The sequence below is a fragment of the Dendropsophus ebraccatus genome, chromosome 11, assembly GCF_027789765.1.
Source record: "Dendropsophus ebraccatus isolate aDenEbr1 chromosome 11, aDenEbr1.pat, whole genome shotgun sequence".
In the NCBI taxonomy this organism is placed as follows: Eukaryota; Metazoa; Chordata; class Amphibia; order Anura; family Hylidae; genus Dendropsophus; species Dendropsophus ebraccatus.
In genome coordinates, this window is record NC_091464.1 from 46,603,412 (window position 1) to 46,624,996 (window position 21,585).

At 42.3% G+C, this 21,585-nt stretch overlaps 1 protein-coding gene across 1 annotated transcript in view; it reads left to right on the forward strand.

Annotated features, from left to right (window-relative positions):
* COL26A1 (collagen type XXVI alpha 1 chain) overlaps positions 1-21,585 on the forward strand; it is a 280,252-nt gene that overhangs the window by 228,350 nt on the left and 30,317 nt on the right. The window contains exon 4 of the mRNA XM_069944702.1: positions 5,208-5,269. Coding sequence (XP_069800803.1) covers positions 5,208-5,269 — 62 coding nt within the window. The remainder of the gene's footprint in view (positions 1-5,207; positions 5,270-21,585) is intronic.

Below are 21,585 nucleotides of genomic sequence, written 5' to 3' on the forward strand. Positions count from 1 at the left end.
GTTCCCCTATGATTGTCTTCTTTCCTTGTTTCCAAGGTGAGAGGTTGCTGTAACCTGTCACCTAAGAAGCAAGCAGAACAGCCAGAGATCAGAGGGAGCTGATCAAGAGCTACAGTGGAAGATATGGGTTACATGGAATAGGTAAGTATAATTTTTTTTACATCCCAAGCATTATATCAGGGTTTATGGACAGTAGAATACCCTTAAAGTGTCCATTAAAATACAGTATTAGAAGCATGTTTTTCTGGATAGTAATATGTCTTCATATGACAAGATAGTAGTGTACCAGAAGATAGATTGTTTTTCTTTATCGAGCTGATATACACTAGTATTTATCGTACACCCTTGGGTATTTCTATTTCTACTGCTACAATATGTGCATTAGACTTGTCAGTTAACGTGGAAACATTTACTTTGGGATAAAACCTGTCTGGATCAATCTGCACCAAACATTCATTTTCAGGATTTATTTTAAGAACATTAAAAAGTGAATAAAATGGCATAATGAAATGTGGATGGGTCATCCTTTGTATCTTGGCTTTAAAACAAAGGGCTGGAAGGATTAGCTGTTAGACTTAGTCTTTGTGTTATTTGTCAGATAATTTGATATATACAAGAAGGTAATGTTTTGAAAGCAAGACGAGATTATGAGATACATTATTCTCGACTCCAAGTATGCAAGCTGATGAACTCCTTCGCTAACTATTGTAGTTGTTACTTCAGTCGATGTGGAAAATTTGAACATGGGCTCCCAATCTGTGTTTACATGGTTCCTTTACAACTATTTGAAGATCCTTTTGCAGTGGTAGCACAAACAAAGAGTAAATTATCTACTTAGAGTTTAGTTGTGTAAACTCCACAGGCTACATAAACTATATGAGCTCAAGTCTGTTGGTGGCACAAGGATTTAAGGTTTTCTTTCTCTAAAGGGTTTCCCTGGTACTTGGCAACCGAAACCGAGAAACATTGTTTCAAAGAAAAAAGTTTATTTTAATCATGTCATGGCATATTTCCTAAATCCACATGTAAGAGACTGGCATAAAGACAGGTGGCGTATTATATATCCTGGTATACTCATCTCTCATTCACTGCACCACTGGAGAATATCTTGTTAGCAGTCTGTCTTAAGTGTTTATAGTGTGCCAGACAGAAAATCTGGAATAACACAGCTTGGAAAGTTCTGTGCCTACACTTCTAGAATAATTAGCTAGCATTTTAATAGCCTGTTGTATTTCTTGCTTTACTAGCCAGCTAAAGTACAACTTAGCGGAGATTTGTTTCTTGTATGTATATACACACCGTGAGTAGTAACCAATCAGGAGAGGGCTGTGCATGCAGGTGGGGTATGATTGCATACTTTATTTCATTCTCAGGTCTGAAAGCAGGATGAAATCATGGCAGGTTCAGGAACAAGAATTACATTCAACAACAATTATACTTAAACATCTAGCATACTATTAGGAACTTAGCTTCCCCATAAACTACCATATGAAATAAGCAGAGGACAATTCCCTCTTGTTCTTAGGCTCTGTTCACAACAACGTATATTTTGAATTAATCATGGCCATTGCTGCAAATTGTGGGAGCGTATACACATAGGGGGACATTTATCTAGCTAAAAAGGCGTAAAAATGGTGGAAAATTGGCAGATGCGAATACATTTATTCGCAAATGGCAGTTTTGCGAAAAAATATTCACATCTGGCCAATTTCTACCCGGTACGCCAGGGGGGTGGTGGCGTAACAGGGGGTCGCGGACTCAGGGTCTGCCTTATTCATAATTTTTCTTGCAGGAAAATGATCAGGAAACCTAAGCCAGCTCTGAGCACCTCTATATAAATCTCCGTACTGTCGGAGCTGTGGGGACATTTTTAAGTCCGGTGCAGAAAACGCCAGACTTAATAAATGTCCCCCATAGTATGCACTCCAGCCAGGATTCCTAGCGGCCGCTCGGAAAAACTGATGTCAGTTTTTTGCGGCTGCTATTCATTGAATAGCGGCCGCACAACACTGACAGCTCACATAATGTAAAGTGCAGCTCCGGCCGCACTTTCCATTGTCTGCTATGGTGAATTGGGATGCGAGTGCACCTGAATGCGCCCGCATTCCATTTCAACAAAAATTAAGTTCATCCAGCCAATATTGCATTACTGGCCGGGATGAGCTTCACTGACACCAACCGTTCTGTGACATGGCGGAGTCAAAGAATGGCTGGTGTCTTACTAAGTGGGAACCCGGCCTCAAGGTGACAGCATTTTCACTATATATATCTGTGCTGTCAGTTTCCAGGGCTGCACGAATGATACAAGGAACATGCCGTGTAAAGGCACTGTAAATGAGCACCGATCTTACTGATCGGTGCTTATTTCTGGTAGCCCCCATAGCCGAGAAATGTATTTGTCTAAAAGGACCCTTAGTCAGTGTGACCTTTCAAACCTAATTTGAAAGGCCTAGATCATAAGAATTTTTGAGATTTTTCTGCACTACATTAATAAACTAAGTAATCAAAGCCATAGTAAGAGAGATGACCAAGAACCCAATGGACGGACTGGATGAGTCCTAAAATTCCTGTGTGTAGATGGGAGAGAGTTTCAGTAGGTCAACCATCACTGCAGAGCTCCACTAATCTGGGCTTTAAGCACAGAAAGAAGCCTCAGTAAAAGACACAAAGATTTTCTGTTCTGATGAACCCAAGACTTAACTTTTTTGGCCTCAATTCTACGCTTCATGTCTGGAGGTACCTGCCAAATACCATCCCTACAGTGAAGCATAGTGGTGGCAGGGTGTAAACCAACCATAGTAACCAATCACAGTTCAGGTTTCATTTTACCAGAGCTAAAAGCTGAGTTGTGATTGGTTGCTTTGAGCAGTTTACACTGTTTTCTATTTTACAGTTTGATAAATATGGAACCAAAGGATAATGGCCCAGATTTATCAATGTGTTTAATTTTCCTTCCATTGTAAATTAACTTGTGGCTGCAAAGATCCATCATTGGATTCTTCTTTAGTTCATCTGTTTAAATATCCTGGAGCAAATTCCCAATGCTTTGTAGAAGTCGAGGAACATTCATCTAACTGTATGAGGAAAACACATTAAATAACTGCTGTCAAAAATGTTCTCAGCCAGTCGTCATGTCCAATATTAAAGCACTGTAGGTTATCTTTTCATGTGGTAAGAAATATATCTAGTGTACAACTTCCAGATGTTGAGTATTGTTGTTTTTTTGTTTAGTTTTCTATTTTTCTTGAATTCTATTTAATTATGGCAGACCTTTGAAAACACCACAAATTATTGGCAGTATTGTACACATGAACAGATGTTACTACTCAATAGAGCAATATAGCACCTATAGTAAGTGTCCCATTATTAACAGGACAATCCACTTTACTCCAACTTACAAGAATACTTTACAGAAACATCAGAATATAGCAAGTTACTATTGTCCCCTGCCCTGCTGGCATAGAAAGTGGGATCCAAACCCACTGCTAAAAGGTACAGGAGGACTAACTTTTCTCTTTAATCCAGGTGTCTGTGCTTGAGAGCAAAAATTACAGTCACAAAACTTTTCTTGTAGTTGAAAATATTTGAACCTCAATAACTACCTGAAAGACACCAATATAAATCAATGAGATCTTTACTGCTTAAGGGTGGGTTTAGACTACAAAATCTGGACATACTGTTTAACACGTCGCGGATTCCATCGCTTGCATCTCCTCCCATGCCATAGACTCCATTCTATGGTCGGACAGATTCCACTGTCTGCCCAAAGAATTGACATGTAAATTCTTTCATCGGACAGTGGAATTTTGTCCGACCATAGAATGGAGTCTGTGGCATGGGCGTAAATGCGCGTGGGGGCGAGCGGTAGGTCATCCCCCCTATTCCGTAGTGTGAACCACCCTTATTGGGAATGGCTTGGTATAGAGGGGGAGCTTGTCTCGTTTAGCAGACCTACAATATTATAAGTTGTACAGTGCTCTATGGGGAAAAGTATGCAAAGTAGTTCCAGGATAAAAATAACTTATTCAACATTGTCACCTACTGTAGGTAGCTTCCCTGCAAATCAATGTTTGACCCTCAAAGGGCCTTAAACGTGATCAGTGATTATGTGCCACTATCTCTCCTTGACAGATACATACATTGATTGAAGGGAAGCAACCTCCAGTAGGGGGCAAAGAGCAAGTTCTTTAGTGAAAGGAGAAGTCCGGCGAAATTTTTATTAAAGTATTGTATAGTCCCCCAAAAGTTATATAAATGACCACTATACACTTATTACGGGAAATGCTTATAAAGTGCTTTTTCCCTGCACTTACTACTGCATCAAGGCTTCACTTCCTTGATAAAATGGTGATATCATGACCCAACTCCTGGAGCTGTGCGGGCTGTGGCTGCTGGAGATGATGATGGCAGTGGGATACTGAGGGACACAGGGCACTGGAGGGACACTAAGCATCCCTCTGCCATCAGCCTCTCCAGCAGCCACAGCCCCCACAGCTCTGGGAGTTGGGTCGTGACATCACCATTTTATCCAGGAAGTGAAGCCTTGATGCAGTAGTAAGTGCAGGGGAAAAAGCACTTCATGTGCATTTCCCGTAATAAGTGTGTATTGGTGATTTGTATAACTTTTGGGGGGCTATACAATATTTTAATAAAAATTTTCACTGGACTTCTCCTTGAAGACTCATGTGTCCGAGTACATGTAGAATATTGTTTTTCTACAGTAAAGGTAGTAATAGACATACAGTTTGTAAAGAAAGCTTTTAAGTTTAATTTTTTTTATAAGTTTTAAAACTGCTTCTTAACTTTTATATTATAGCCCACATTTCTTTATAAACAACTATAAGGGTAATATTAGGTATCTATTGTGATGAATTCTTGTATATTTTTTTTCATTGTGTCATCATGATCATTAGAAAGGAAATAGCAACATACAGTATATCATTGTCATGATATGATCATGTGAACAGAGGCCAGTATAAAATGTAGAAACAATCAATGAATAGTCTTAGAGACCAAATAGTATTGTAAAGACTGTGACTACTGGGAGCAGAGCAACAATGTTAGAATGACTTGTTAAGGATAAGGTGAGGGAACACCTTTTTTCTGCATGTATTAATTTCTATGATATGGTAGTATCTGTTCTCGGTTTGATATTCATTGTCTATACTGAATATGTTTATTAATCTGCACTGTATATTTTCTTTCAGAATGTATGAATTGCACAAGACTGGCGGCAATAGTAGAGAGGATAAGCAACCTTGAAGCTAAGGTAAATGTTTTTCAATTTGTAGAATATCTGTATAAAAAATCACTATTGTAAAGAAAGAATAAAAATAACGATTGTTAGTATTCCATTGTCATTGAACTTTACTATTGTCCAGACACATCTGCAGTTTAGGGTTTTAAACTTCTGCAATAAAGTGACTCTGTACCCACAATCTGCCCCCCCCCAAACCACTTTTACCTTCGGATAGCTGCTTTTAATCCAAGATCTTTCCTGGGGTCCGTTAAGCAGGTGATGCAGTTATTGTCCTAAAAAAAAACTTTTAAACTTACAGCCCTGTGCCAAACAGCCGTGGCCTAGAGTGTCTGTGCATTAGGCTAGCACACCCTCTCCGTCCCTCCTCCCCGCCCTCCTCATCAATAGGAATGCTCCAGACAGATTTTCTACTATTCATCACCTGTGTCAGCACAGCACATGGGCTAGATTGTTAAGGCACCTGTGCAGTTTTTACTGCAGAGGAATAGGAAAAATGGCGAAGAGGGCGGGGAGGAGGAACGGAGGGGTGGTGCACAGGGCACAGATACTCCAAGCCGAGGCACAGGGCTGCAAGTTTGAAAGTTGTTTTTTAGGACAATAACTGCATCACCCGCTGAATGGACCCCAGGACAGATCTTGGATTAAAAGCAGCTATCCGAAGGTACAAGTGGTTTGGGGGGGACAGAGTCTCTTTAACTAGTCTATCTAGTCATAGCTGTAGATAGAAGCTCCTGTACAAATGCCACCCAATCCGTAGGTCAAGTACAAATCAATGCGGCAATCACTGCCAGAAAACTGAGCAGAACACTAAGGACATGTGCTTTTGATGCCAGGGCATAAGGGTGTTATTGCTTTAGATTTAGAAATCAACTAATAAAGAGAACTTTTGTAACTACATTAATCTACATATTTCTACAGTATGTATCTACATTTTTTATATTACAGACCTGCAGTTACAAATATGATGCAATGTTGTTGGAAACAGTCCACAATCTTAGGGCTCATGCACACTGAGCAAAAGACGAGGAATTGAAGAGGAAAGATTTCTGCTTGAAATTCCTGCTCTGGCGGAATAGGAGTAGAATAGAAGCTGAATTAAAGCTGAATTTGAGCAGATTTTAAGCAGAATGCAAGTGGAATTCAAGCTGAATTTTAAGCAGAATTCAAGCTCCATTGACTTCTATGGGTGGGTTCATACTGAGGAATCCTCGCGGATAAATTCTGCGGAATTCCTTCGGCTGTCAGCGCATATGACATGTCACTTCTTTCAGCGGATAGCGGAATACACCGGCCCATAGAATGGTGTCTATGGAGCCGGCGGAAAGGCGCGCGGCCGTGCGCGCGAACAGAGAGCGGAATTTCACGGATATTATCCGCAAGAATTCCTCAGTATGAACACACCCTATAGGATTCCTCTAGCAGAATCCGCCCAAAGGAGTGACATGTCACTTCTTTGGGCATAAAGCAGATCTGCGGCAGAAAATTCTGCTTGGAAATTCTGCAGTGTGAACAACGGAGTGGAAATCCCATTAAACACAATGAGACATTGCTCTGTTCATTCTTTTACCAGAGGAATTTCAAGCAGAATTTAAGAGCGGATTCCTCTTCAATTCCTTGCCTTTTGCTCAGTGTGCATGAGCCCTTAAAGAAAAATCTTTCACAGCTTAAAGTGAGAGACAATATAGAGACATGTTTGATGTGTCTGAACACCGACTGTGCAATGAACGGGGAGAGGCTAGCTTACATTATGAGGATGGGTTCACACTATGTATATTTGAGGCTGTATTTGGTCTTTATGTCAGGTCCTCATAGCAACCAAAACCAGGAGTGGATTGAAAACACAGAAAGGCTCTGTTCACATAATGGTGAAATTGAGTGGATGGCCGCCATATAACAGTAAATAACTGCCATTATTTCAATACAACGGCCGTTGTTTTAAAATAACAGCAAATATATGCCATTAAATGGTGGCCATCCACTCAGTTACAACATTATGTGAACAGATCCTTTCTGTGTTTTCAATCCACTCCTTGTTTTGGTTGCTATACAGCCTCAAATATACAGCCTCAAATATACGTAGTGTGAACCCAGCCTCAGCGTGTCTCTTTTTTTTTTAACAAAGAGCAAGGATTGGACACAATGCAGCTCGTTCTCCCGATCGGTACGGGTATAAACACTCAGACCCTGACCGATCAAACCTTTTGACATGTCTCTATGACATGAAGGTCAAGCACGGGTGTTTTAAGCATGGCATTTTCCTCCAAGTAGTGATGACACCATGCCTGTCCAAGCTGATGGACTGGCCGCTCAGCCAATCAGTGACTGGAGCGGCAGCCTGCCCTAATCACTGACTTGCTGAGTGGCCAGTCAATCAGTTAGGTTGTGACGTGTACACCCCAAAGATCCCAGAGCACAGCAGGGTTCCCGAGGCTGGTCCTGTACATGGGCACAAGGAGAGGTAAGAGCGTACTTGTTATCATATTGCCCCCTGCTGCTGCCGAATTTTTAAAATGGACCTTTAAGGTAGTTATTAAGGTTAAGAACAACATGGCCACTTTCTTCCAGAAAAAGCACAACTCCTGTTAAGGTGTGGTTTTGCAACTCGGTTCCATTAAAGTAAAATGGAATTTAAAGGAGAAATCCCAGGAAACTAAAAAATGACAGGAAGGAAAGGGGGTGCGGAAACAGTAAACAAAGTATATTGACCCATCCCCTTGCCCCTGTAGCACTGCTCTTGGGTCTCTCTGATAGCCACTGCAACTCCAGCTGCAATGTGGATGGATTGCATACTCAGCCAATCAGTGACTGGGGCAGGACACCAGCCCGGTCACTGGAACCACCGCTACATGGGCATAGGGATTAGTAAGTATATTTTGTTTATTATGTTCCTGCACCCCCCTGAATGCCTGTCATTTTTTAGTTTAACAGGACTTTTAATTGCAAAACCACACACAACCTGGCGACAAGAGTTTCTGGAAGAAAGTGTCCATGTTTTTCAAATCTTGGATAACCTTTTTAACATTATTAAACAAAAAAGGATGCTGGGTGATTTCAGCTCTGAAATCTAAGGAATTGAGAATGAAAATCTAAACTATAGGCTCAATGAAAAAAGTGATTTGATTAACAAATTTGCTTCCCATTATTTTAGATAAAATTTATATGTAAACTAAAAAGGGGAATGTTAATTATTGTTTATTTATGATAGTGTAATTCTCCAAAATGTTATAAACAACAGAATTGCATGTAGCTGAGCCTATTGCAATTCCTCCAAGAACCATTACATAGCCTCCATTTTTACGTGACCCATTAACCAATGTGTTAGGAAATATGTATTTTTCTTCTGCATGTTTAATTTAGCTTGACACATTCTTCTCGAGCAGTCACTTATAGCAAGTTTTGGATTTCCCTTTATTAACATTGGCCACTCTAATCAGTCAGACCTACTTTATACTTGAATCACAAATTACTCCACTTGGCAAGAGCAAAGGAAACACTTAAACTGATTTAAGTCTGTTTTCATTTGTATATGAATGCCCACACAGTGCAGCCGATAAAGTAAATGTTAGTTGCGTTTACTAGAATCTCAAGGTAGAAATGTCACTTACAATAAGCGATATTTGTGTATTTTTGAGGGATTTGTTTAGGTAAGACATGTCATGCGTCTTTTTTTTAAGCTGATGAAGTAGTGAGATGTCTGTTATAACCAGAGGAGACTCTTTATAACAGCCATTATTTCATAATAACAGGAGTAAGTGCACAAATAACGCCTATTATTATAAAATAAAGGCCACTATTTGGCCTCAAAATGACAGTTGTCCTAAAAGACGCCCGCCAAACGGACAAAAAAGATTGGACTGAGAAAAAAAGAAAAAAAATGTTTATTCAGGTCTATTAAAAATAATTTTAGAGAACTAGGTGCTAAGTTGAAGGGAAGGACCTCCAAGGTGGTATTCTCTGGAATACTGCCTGTGCCATGCGCATCGCAGGAAAGACAGCGGGAGCTTAGGGAGTTAAATGCATGGCTCAAGTCATGGTGTAGAGGAGAAGGGTTTGGGTTTTTAGAGCACTGGGCTGACTTTTCATTGGGGTACAATCTGTTTTCCGCAGATAATTTGCACCTTAATGGAAGGGGGTCCGCTGTGCTGGGGGAGAGAATCCTAGAAGGGGTGGAGGGGTTTTTAAACTAGGGATGTGGAGGGAGGACAATGTAGTATGTAATGTAGTGGCAGATAGGTTAAAGAGGGGACAGAACAATGAGGAGGGAGGAGAAGGGTCCTGTGGGGGGAGGATAAGAGCAGTGGATAGGGAGATCCATATGTTGCGGATGAACAGTGAGGATGATTGTAGCCACAGCACAGTAATAAATCCCATTTCTTATAATGAAGCGGTTAAACTCGATGGTAATATAAAGTGTATGGTTACTAATGCCAGAAGTCTAGCCAGCAAGATGGGGGAGCTAGAGGCCTTGGTTCTGGAGGAGTCCATTGATGTGGTTGGTGTGACTGAGACATGGCTGGACTCCTCACATGACTGGGCTGTCAATATTCAGGGATTTACGTTGTTCAGAAGGGACCGGGTGGGCAGAAGGGGAGGAGGAGTATGTCTGTATGTCAGAAATGATATTAAAGTGAGTGTAATAGATGCAATAGTGGGAGATGACTGTGATGATGTGGAAGCATTGTGGGTAGAACTACAGAAGGAGGAAAAGAGGGAAAAAATTATTCTTGGTGTAATCTATAGACCCCCCAACATTACTGAGGAGGTAGATGGCCAGTTGAATAGACAAATAGAGCGGGCTGCCCGGGAGGGAACAGTAGTGATAATGGGGGACCTCAACTACCCAGATATAGATTGGGGTCACGGTTCAGCTAAAACCACAAAGGGGAGGGAATTTCTTAACCTCCTGCAGGATAATTTTCTGGGCCAGTTTGTGGAGGAGCCAACTAGAAGTGATGCCTTGTTGGATCTGGTTATTTCTAACAACGCTGAGCTGGTTGGGGATGTCACTGTCCATGAACACCTGGGTAATAGTGACCACAATATAGTGACTTTTAGCTTAAAGTGTAGAAAAGAAAAGCATGTTGGGAGGGCAAAAACTCTTAATTTTAAAAGGGCCAATTTTCCTGGGTTAAGGGCAGAACTTCAGGGCATAGACTGGGAGCGGCTGCTGTCACATACGGATACAGCTAATAAATGGGAAATCTTCAAATCCACATTAAATAACTGTACTGCCAAATATATTCCTATGGGTAACAAATATAAACGGTTAAAATCCAATCCCACATGGCTTACAACCGAGGTTAGAAGGGCTATAAATGAGAAAAAAGGGGCATTCAAAAAATATAAATCAGAGGGGTCAGCTGTAGCATTTAAACATTACAAAGAAGTCAACAAAACCTGTAAAAATGTAATAAAAGCAGCAAAAATTCACAATGAAAGGCAGGTAGCTATAGATAGCAAAAGAAACCCCAAAAAATTCTTCAAATATATTAATGCAAAAAAACCAAGGTCAGAGCATGTAGGACCCCTAAATAATGGCGACGGGGAATTAATAACTGGGGATCAGGAGAAAGCTGAGTTACTTAATGGGTTCTTCAGTTCTGTATATACAAAAGAGGATGGAGCTGTGGTGGGTGGGGCCAGTACTGAGGTGGGTGGGGCCAGTGCTGCTAACACATGTAATGTACTGAACTGGTTTACTATAGATATGGTCCAAGATAAATTAAACAAACTCAATGTAACCAAAGCTCCAGGGCCTGATGGATTGCACCCCAGAGTTCTTAGGGAACTCAGTTCTGTAATTTCACTTCCCTTGTATGAAATATTCCGTGATTCTTTGCTTACTGGTATTGTGCCGAGGGACTGGCGTAAGGCAAATGTAGTGCCGATCTTCAAAAAGGGCTCTCGAACTTCCCCAGGTAACTATAGACCCGTAAGCTTAACGTCCATTGTGGGGAAACTATTTGAGGGGCTTATAAGGGACTACATCCAGGAATATGTGGTGGCTAATAGTATTATAAGTGATAACCAGCATGGTTTTACTAAGGACAGAAGCTGTCAAACCAACCTAATATGTTTCTATGAAGAGGTAAGTAGAAGCCTGGATGGCGGCGCGGCTGTGGATATAGTGTACCTGGATTTTGCAAAAGCGTTTGACACAGTTCCTCATGGACGTCTGATGGGTAAGTTAAAGTCTATTGGTTTGGAAAATTTAATGTGTAACTGGATTGAAAACTGGCTTAATAATCGTACCCAGAGAGTGGTGGTCAATGATTCCTACTCCGAATGGTCCCCGGTAATAAGTGGTGTACCCCAAGGGTCAGTACTGGGCCCTCTTCTGTTTAACTTGTTTATTAATGATATTGAGAATGGAATTAACAGCAATGTTTCTATCTTTGCAGATGACACCAAGCTTTGTAGTACAGTACAGTCTATGGAGGATGTGCAGATGTTACAGGATGACTTAGACACACTGAGTGTTTGGGCGTCCACTTGGCAAATGAGGTTCAATGTGGATAAATGTAAAGTTATGCACCTGGGTACTAATAACCCACATGCATCATATGTCCTGGGGGGAGTTATTCTGGGAGAGTCACTGATGGAGAAGGATCTGGGTGTACTTGTAGATAATAGACTACAGAACAGCACACAATGTCAGTCAGCTGCTTCTAAGGCCAGCAGGATATTGTCATGCATTAAAACAGGCATGGACTCTCGGGACAGGGATATAATATTACCGCTTTATAAAGCTTTGGTGCGGCCTCATCTGGAGTATGCTGTCCAGTTTTGGAACCCGATTCATAAAAAGGATGTTCTAGAGCTGGAGAGGGTACAAAGACGGGCAACTAAACTAATAAGGGGAATGGAGCATCTTAGTTATGAGGAGTGATTAAAAGAATTACATTTGTTTAGTCTGGAGAAGAGACGTTTAAGGGGAGATATGATTAACTTATTTAAATATATAAATGGCCCCTACAAGAGATATGGGGAAAAGATGTTCCAGGTAAAACCCCCTCAAAGGACAAGAGGCCACTGCCTCCGCCTGGAGAAAAAAAGGTTCAATCTCCGGAGGCGACAAGCCTTCTTTACCATGAGAACTGTGAATCTGTGGAACAGTCTACCACAGGATCTGGTCACAGCAAAAACAGTAGAGGGCTTCAAAACCGGCCTAGACAAGTTCTTAGAGCAAAATAATATAAATGCATATGTATAGAACCTATCACCCCTCCCCCTTCCCTGTATCCATCCCCTCCTTGGTTGAACTTGATGGACATGTGTCTTTTTTCAACCGTATTAACTATGTAACTATGTAACTATGTAACAATTGCCTGGCGTTTGCCATACAAACTATAAGGACTAGGGGGTGAGCAAACTTTTGCTATAATGGCTGAATAATTGCAGCTACAATAGTGGGAGTCTGATAGGGTATAGTTTCGTTAAGTTGGAGTTGCTATTACAATGAAAAAAGTGGAAAAAAATCAAAGTGCAAAAATAGTAAAAAAAATTAGCCAAAGTGTAAGTGATTACACGGGACATAGGACACCAAGTTCCTTGGACCCAGTAGGGTGGAAAACAGACATTTGTCAGTGGAACCAGCTGCAGTAATATCACTGTATTCGACCCAGTATGGTTGAGAACAGACAATTGACGGAGGAGGAGGCAGTAGCACTTGATTGCACCCAGGCCAGTATGATTGAGAAGAGATTATTGGAGGAGGTGGCACCACTTGATTGCACCCAGGCCAGTATGGTTAAGAACAGACTATTTGAAGAGGAGGAGGCAGTACCTTCAATTGACGGAGTCAATTGACGGAGGAGGAGGATGTTCAGCCTTGGAGTGGTGGCCTGGGAATCCTCGCTGATGATGTTGTTCAGCGCACTTTCCAGAACACGGACGAGTGGGATGATTTTGTTGATTCCATAGTCATGCCTACTCACAAATAGAGTCGTGTCCTCAAAAGGGATCAACAATTGGTAGGAAATGTTCAAAGAAACCTGTGAACTAATAGGTTTATCACATGTGCCATATGACTCAGCCCTCCCTGCTGCACTGCAGAGACATTGTTCCTCCAATTGTCGGCTACAACACTTCCCACCGTCAGTTGACGTGGGGTCAGCCATTCATATATCTCCTCCCTAATGGTCCGGAGGAGCTCCTGCCCAGTATGGCTCCATTCACCCAGGCTCACAAAATGGAGGACAACCTGAGAGCGCCAGGCCTGACATCGTTGGTAAGACACCGGGGCAGGTTGGACTGCAGTCAAAGCGGTGGATGGTTGCAAGCTGGTGGAGGCAGAACTTGTGCAGAACTGGCCCCCTAAAGCATTGAGGAGGTGGAAGTGGCAAGAATGGGCCAACTTCCTGATGGTCTTCTGGGAGGATGTTGACCCAATGGGCAGTAACAGACATGTACTGCCCTTGCTCATAATTAAAGGACCAGACATCAGCACTCGGGTGCACGGTCTTGAACACCAAGAATCCCAATGAGTCGCCAACATTTTTCTACACAACTGTGCAGTGATGGGACAGCTGATGGGACTTTTTTTTTGGCTGGGACAGTGATGGGACTTTTTTTTTTACTGTTTTTTTTTTTTACTTTTTTTGTTGCGGCTAAACGGGGTTCTCCTATTTTTTTTTTTTTTTCTTGAAGCTTTAATAAAGTAGATCAGCTTGACCACTGAAGTTGCTTTCATGTGTCTTGGTTAATATTCACAGACGGCTGTCCCATTATATTTTTGATTAGGCAGCAGCCAGGTATATCTGAGGAGACTAACTTAAGGTCTCACCCTAACAGGGGTGACATCACACATCTTGATATTCACAGAAAACCAGCATACAAGGGATTATAGGAGTAATAATCAATTGTATCCTATTCTGTGATTTTATTTGTTATTGTTATTTTAACCAAATTCGTTACGAACTCTCTCACAGTTCGGTTCGGTGACGAGCCAAACTTTTTCCAAAGTTCGCAATTAATCTGGTTCGTTACGGTTCAGTTCGCTCATCCCTAATAAGGACCAAACAGAAAGTGTTAATTCATAATCACCTATTCAAATCAAGACATTAGTTTATTGCAAAAATATAGATAATTATTTCATGTATATTTGGAAAAATAAAAAATGGAAATAAAACTTGTCCCTGAGAGCCCATTGTTCGTGTCAGTGTGGAGGTCACTCTACCAACCAGTGGTCAGTGGCCAGTAGTCTCTCTACCAACCTTTTTGCGACAAACCCCTTTTCTCTAATTTTCCTAATTTTCTATCTTATAATACAATACTGAAACCTTGCACTTTTCATTCTCCCCATTAAGCATCCTTTTCTGTCTATGACAATAAGCAAGAGGCTGATGTAAATTGATCTGTACATTACAGTGAAAGGTAACACCAGGAAATGGAAAAGACAATAGCAACTAAGCCTCCCCTTTCCTGAATGGCCTCTTTAAAGGGAAATTTTAAGGGATACTGCTAACCTGATATCTCCATATAGCTCACAAGGCTCTGAGGATATAGGTAAGTTTCCTACCTTCATCCTTGTCCCAGTTTCCGTGCTATTAGCAGTATAATCCTAATTCCAATTAGGCATTTTGGTGCATTGGGAGTGGGAATGGCGACCTGAGTGCACTGATCTACCCCAGGCCAGCGAGACCCTCCTAATGAATACCAGCAGGGTGAGCATCAATACCAGCAGGTGCATTATGAGAACCAAAAGGCTTACCTAACATAGAGTATAAACTACTTATAGCATAGAAACTGTGCAGAGGATAAAGGACACCTACCTTCATCCCCAGCACCCCATGCGCTATAGGCAGATATCAGCAGGTAAGATACTTCTAACTTAATGATAGTTTCCCTTGAAAGGTTACAGAGTATGCTGAGTAATGTTTTTAATTCATGTTAATGGGACAGGTTCTGTTCATTGCCATCTATGTTCATGGGGCTTGCTATAAATAATATCATTAGATTAGAGAAAAAAAAAGTACATATGTCAGTATCTGAGTCTAATCAGCATAAAAAACCTAGATGATAAATTCCCTTGAATACATGTTAAAGTTAATGGATGCTTGTATTTTCCCATCTATTATTTCCCAATAGGTCATATGCAAAGTAAGGTGCAAACAGATATGGCAATATTCAGAATATTCTGGAGCTCTTTTTCAGGGCAGAAATCTGATTCACATAAAAATATATGATGGAAACACAGCATTTTAGACCCAGGAGAAACTATTGACTTTACTAATCCATGGGTCCACTGATACATTCCCTTTCTGGGGCTGAGTACCTCCAAAAGGTCACACTGAGGGTGAGGTACTTTACATACTTTGTCCCCAGGGAGCATGACCTATAGGACACCGCCCATCAGCTTCTTACTCTTCCCAAGGAGACACATTACCTCCTTAGGTTTTGTAAATGACTTGACAGACTGTCAAGCAAATAAAGCAATAAATTGAGTACATGGGCTTCTGCAGGGGACTAATTGTGACTTAAAGGGGTAGTGCGGCGCTTAGCAATTATTCACAAAATAACACACATTACAAAGTTATACAACTTTGTAATTTATGTTATGTCTGTGAATCGCCCCCTTCCCGTGTACCCCCACCCCCGCATGTGTACCCGGAAGTGTGGTGCGATATACATACTGTACCTGACGCGTGTCGACCCCCGTTTTCTGTCGATGCAATCTTTGGGAGGCCGGCCGACTCGCTGCAGGCGTCCCGCATGCCGGCCCCCCTCTGCAGCGTCATCAGCTGCTCAGCCGCGATTGGCTGAGCATAACTGTGCTCAGCCAATCGCGGCTGAGCACAGTTATGACGCGGCAGAGGGGGGCCGGCAGGAGCGGGTCGGGCCGGCCTCCCGAAGATGACGTCTTTGAAGAAGATGGCGGACGGGGTCGGTCGACACGGATCAGGTATGTATAGCGCACCACACTTCCGGGTACACGTGCGGGGGTGGGGGGACACGGGAAGGGGGCGATTCACAGACATAACATACATTACAAAGTTGTATAACTTTGTAATGTGTGTTATTCTGTGAATAATTGCTGAGCACTGCACTACCCCTTTAAAGGGATTATCCAGTGTTAGAAAAAGCAAAAACAGCACCACCTTTGTCCCCAGGTTGCATTTGGTATTACAATGTAGTTCCATCCACATCTATGTAACAAAGATGCATAACCACATCCAAACTGAGAACAAGAGTGGTGCTATTTGTAGAAGAAATCAGCCATGCTTTTCTAAGCCTGGATAACCCCTTTAAGCTATGGTTTACATGCAAGTATAAACTTGCATACTGCTTATACTTGACAGAAAATAGGAGTTCACTTATTTTCTTTGCCTTTATGTCGGTGGTTACTTTAGGATTGTTATGTGAATGATTAGTATTTATTAAATCTATACAGCACTGCAGTTAAACCATGGAATGAGGAGGAAGAGCAGTAACAGGTATATCTGTTATTCCTTTTGCAGTGATTGAGAATGTGCATTTTGTAGTCTCAGCAAAGTCTCAGCAATAACATAACTCATTGGCGCCCTCTACTGCAAAATCACATTTCCTACAGCTTTTTTCTTAGCACACTAGAACTTCCCATTGAGGACACATAGATCCAGCTGTCTATTTTAGTACAGAAGGGAAAACTAAATCACAAGGAGAATATAGAACTGCATTCCTTTCCAGAAAATCTTCTATGAGGATAACAAATTTCTGCTATAGTTAGACACATTATTGATGTGACAAAATAATTGTCAGCAGGGTGCCTCTTGTGGAAAGGAAACATGAAAATAACAGAAAGGCCTTCTATTGAGATATTCTGCTATAGTAATGTTACAAAGTTATTCACTTATCTGGGTGTACAATAAACCTGAAATAACTACTGTATATACAGTATTGTCAGACATGATATATATCATTTTTTTACAGTAGAAGAGCTGTTGGTTCATTAATAGTGATGAGCGAACGTGCTCATCCGAGCTTGCTACTCGTTCGAGTATTAGGATACTCGATGGTACTCGTTAGTCGGACGAGCATCTCGCGATACTCGAGAAAATCTCATCATCCTTTTCCTGTAAGTTTCGTCGCTTTTTCTCAGCCAATAAACACGCATGACACTTTTTGGTACATCCTGCGATCATTTGGGACCCATACATGTCGATAGCAGTGATTGGTTGGCCAGATCAGATGACCCTGCCATACAAAAATCGCGTCCGCCGAGGCTCGGCTCACATGCATGCTGGAAGAGAATAGGGACAGAGCTGCTGCTGGTCAGAGAGAGCGTTAGGGAGGGAATCAGTGTTCCAGTAGGCAGGAAATACTAGCCAAACAACCAAATAGCCCTTGTAAGGGCTTCAAATAGTTTTTAAATTGTATTACTTCAGACTGCTGGCTGGGACTTGCAGTGCTGCTACCACGATTTCAGCAGCACACTGCGGTGATCGGCTGCTGGCAGAAAGGGAACTTTAGGTGTTGCACACAGACCCCTAAGAAGTGCTCAGTACTATTTTATTGGGCCCTCTACTATATTTTCTGATTTCTGTATTTCTTACACAAGGCATACCTAAGTTCACTACTGCTTCCACAGTGTAAAGGGGGTGTCATAGGTGCAGCCACCAACAGATTGTATCCCACAGCTGTTGCCCAGAATTTGGGGTAATGGTGCCATTAGGCAGCCTCAGAGGCATCCATACATGCTGCCCCTGCTGTTTCCTGTCCATTTCCGTGGTGTTTCCATCATTTTCTGAGGTTGACAGGTTTTCACACGACCTTCCCTCTACCGAACTTGGGTCCCCTGCAAAAATGCTTGAGTTTCCCATTGACTTCAATGGGGTTCGTTACTCGAAACGAGCACTCGAGCATCGGGAGATATTCTTCTCGAGTAACGAGCACCCGAGCATTTTAGTACTCGCTCATCACTATTCATAAATTGTCCTGATCAATCAAGTTGATATTAGAAGGAATCTTGGTTTATGCTGCCTTAAATGAGGACAGCATGAACTAGTGACAGACATGCTGAACAGAACAGTGTATTATTTACACAACTTTGTTCAGCTGCTCTCCTAATATGCAGGAGAATGGGCTCCATGCTGCACCACTCGCCCTTCCCCCAGCTGCTGATTGACAGTTGACTACCTATACACAGCATTGATAGATAACTGCCAATCAACAGCTGGTGAGCAGAGTTTGCTGGAGCTTATGGATATCCAGGATACTGAGCACATGCACATAATAGAGAGGACTACTTATTGTCTATGTTAATCAGGAGGACATCTTTGAATCAGCTGCACAGAGTGACACATCATTATGTTCAGCTTTTCTGCCACTATTTTATGCTGCCCTTAGATAGGGCAGTATAAACCTTTAACACTTTCTTTCAAGTTAGTTAATATGGAACATCTAATGAAATCTTTTACCAACATGTTAGTTAACAGGCTCTGTTCACCCCATGCTTACCATTTTTAAGCTATGTTCCCAATGCCTGAAAATGACTAATAACGGTTGTTTGTTATAAAATAACATACCTTATTTGCTGTTACATGCTAGCTATCCAAGAAAAACAGCTGTAATTTTGACGGTGTCTGACCGTAGCCTTAGGGTAGCTTCACACACACCGTATTGCTGTGGATCTGCAGTGGATCCGCAACATATCCGCAACAGATGCACTGCAGATTTGATCTAAATAACTGAACACACCATTAAATCTGCGGTTCAGGGAAGAAACAGAGTGTTGCACCTCACACCTATGGCTGATACTAGTGCCGCTAGGCTAAATAAAAACACATCAGAATTTTGTGTATGAATTGATCAAGCCATACTGCCCCATGTACCTCGTGCCGGTATCTGATACACATGGGTCCCTACACTAAGTCCACACCGTGCCAGTCAGTGGCCACCAACCCCGCAGGCACGCACAGCCAGGGAACGGGGGCCATGGGACGGCCCTGCGACCCCCATGCCACAGGACCAGACCCAAAAACACCACACCAGAACCCGGCCAGCACTGCCGGCGGAGAAGGTCGCCCCCAAGCAGCACAAGTCTGGATAAGGTATTACACTCACCATAGCTGCTGCAAACAGAATGGGAAAAAACAGGAGGGATTAAAACCATGTGCACTCAGGTGTCTCCTGGGGCACTAGTATCAGCCATAGGTGTGAGTTGCAGCACTCTGTTTCTTCCCTGAACACCATTAAATCTGCACCATCATATCTGCTGCAGATCTGCAGATCCTGTACGTGTGAATGCACCCTTAGGGTACAAACACACACGGCATATACGCTGCGTATTTACTGCTGCGATACGCAGCAAATACGCAGCAGATTAGGTCTAAATAACTGAACACAGCATCAAATCTGCTGCGTATCTGCTGTGTGTGTTTGCACCCTTAGAGAAAGTTTTCAAGCGTCTTTTTTCCCACAGTGCAGAGAGCAAAATCGGCTAATAACTAGTATTCATAGTGGTGTGGGATTGTGCAGAGTTTAGCAGAGATGATTTAGGAGTAGAGATGGTCCGAGCCTAGTTCGGACGGGGTTCGTACGAACCCGAACCCTCCACAATGATTACCGCTGTCTGCCCGCTTCGTGCAGCGGGCGGATCCAGCGAGAGGAACGCCTGGAAAACTGGGATACAGCCATAGCCATAGGCTGTATCCCAGTTTTCCAGGCGGTCCTCCCGCTGTATCCGCCCGCTGCACGGAGCGGGCAGACAGCGGGAATCCGATGACGAGCATTCGGGTTCAGCCGAACCCAAACCTCGGCGGGTTCAGACCATCCCTATTTAGGACAGAAGAAATATAACAATAACACAATAATATAAATTCTATCATGTCTAAATAATTTTAAAATATGATACAGGGCACCAAATATTTTTTTTTTCTTTTTTTCAGTATTAGGCCTTATACTTTGGTTAGATGGTAAAATTTTATTTGCAATGGAGTAAAGCAGAATGGATGTTTATGTGTATTGGAATGCATCACTGGTTATTTAGCTCAGAGGGGGTTTCTAGAGCCTAAGAAACCTCCCCCAATAGTTCTGAATTTGCCCTGGTCTGGTATGGTGGTATTATCTAATCACAGTATGGCGATATTGTTCAGGTCTGGCGGTATTATCCAGTCACAGTATGGCAGTATTGGTCAGGTCTGGTATGGCAGTGTTTTCCAGTCACAGTATGGTGGTATTGGTCAGGTCTGGTATGGCGGTATTATCCAGTCACAGTATGATAGTATTGGTCAGGTCTGGTATGGCGGTCTTATACAGTGACAGTATGGTGGTATTGGTCAGGTCAGGTGTGGCGGTGTTACCCAGTCACAGTATGGCGGTATTGGTCAGGTCTGGTGTGGCAGTGTTATCCAGTCACAGTATGGTGGTATTGGTCAGGTCTGGTATGGGGATGTTATACAGTCACAGTATGGTGGTATCAGGTCTGGTGTGGCGGTGTTATCCGGTCACAGTATGATGGTATTGGTCAGGTCTGGTGTGGTTGTCCAAGTCACAGTATGGCGGTATTGGTCAGGTCTGTTATGGCGGTGTTATCCAGTCACAGTATGGTGGTATTGGTCAGGTCTGGTATGGCGGTGTGCTTTAAATGTGCATTGTCTAAAGCTGTTACCTACCAATCCTGTGAGGAGAATCGCTACAGACAATATGCAGATCATTTAATGTGCAACCTTGTTTATAGTTTAAGCAGTTAAAAACCATGTAGAAAAAAAAATTCAGACAATGCATGTGGCCGAAATCATACGTCCATTTCTTTTCCAGTAGCCAGGAGGGAAGGGGGGGGGGGGGGGGGGCATTGGAAAGTTTGCTATGGGGCCCAGCCATTTCTAGTTATGCCCCTGTCTCTATAAAAATGTAGGTTTAACAGCAAATGGTGTCTAAGATCACTGTTGTGTGCATATTTTCCCTACCCTCTGTACTTAGAAGATTGTCAGCAGAAAAAGACCTATGGGTCCATCTAGTCTGCCGTCTGCCGTTTCTTACTATCTGAGAATGGATATGTGTTTATCCCGCGCAGGTGGAAGTCAGCCACGCACAGTTCCACCTCTTTTGCTCAATATGAACTGGCCCTTACCCTCTGATATCTATCCTTTAGCCAACCACAAATCCACTGATCAATCCAGGGATGAAGTCCAATATCCTCTAACTTCTCTATCAGCTCTTTATGGGGAACTTTATCAGTAGCTTTGTGTAAGTCCAGATAGGCGATATCCACGGTACCACCTTCATCCAGCACTTTTGTGACATAGTCAAAGAAATTAATATATTAGTCTAACATGATCTGCTCGCAGTAAAGCCATGCTGGTTTGGATCCATCAAATTGTTGATTCTTAGGTGATCCATTATCT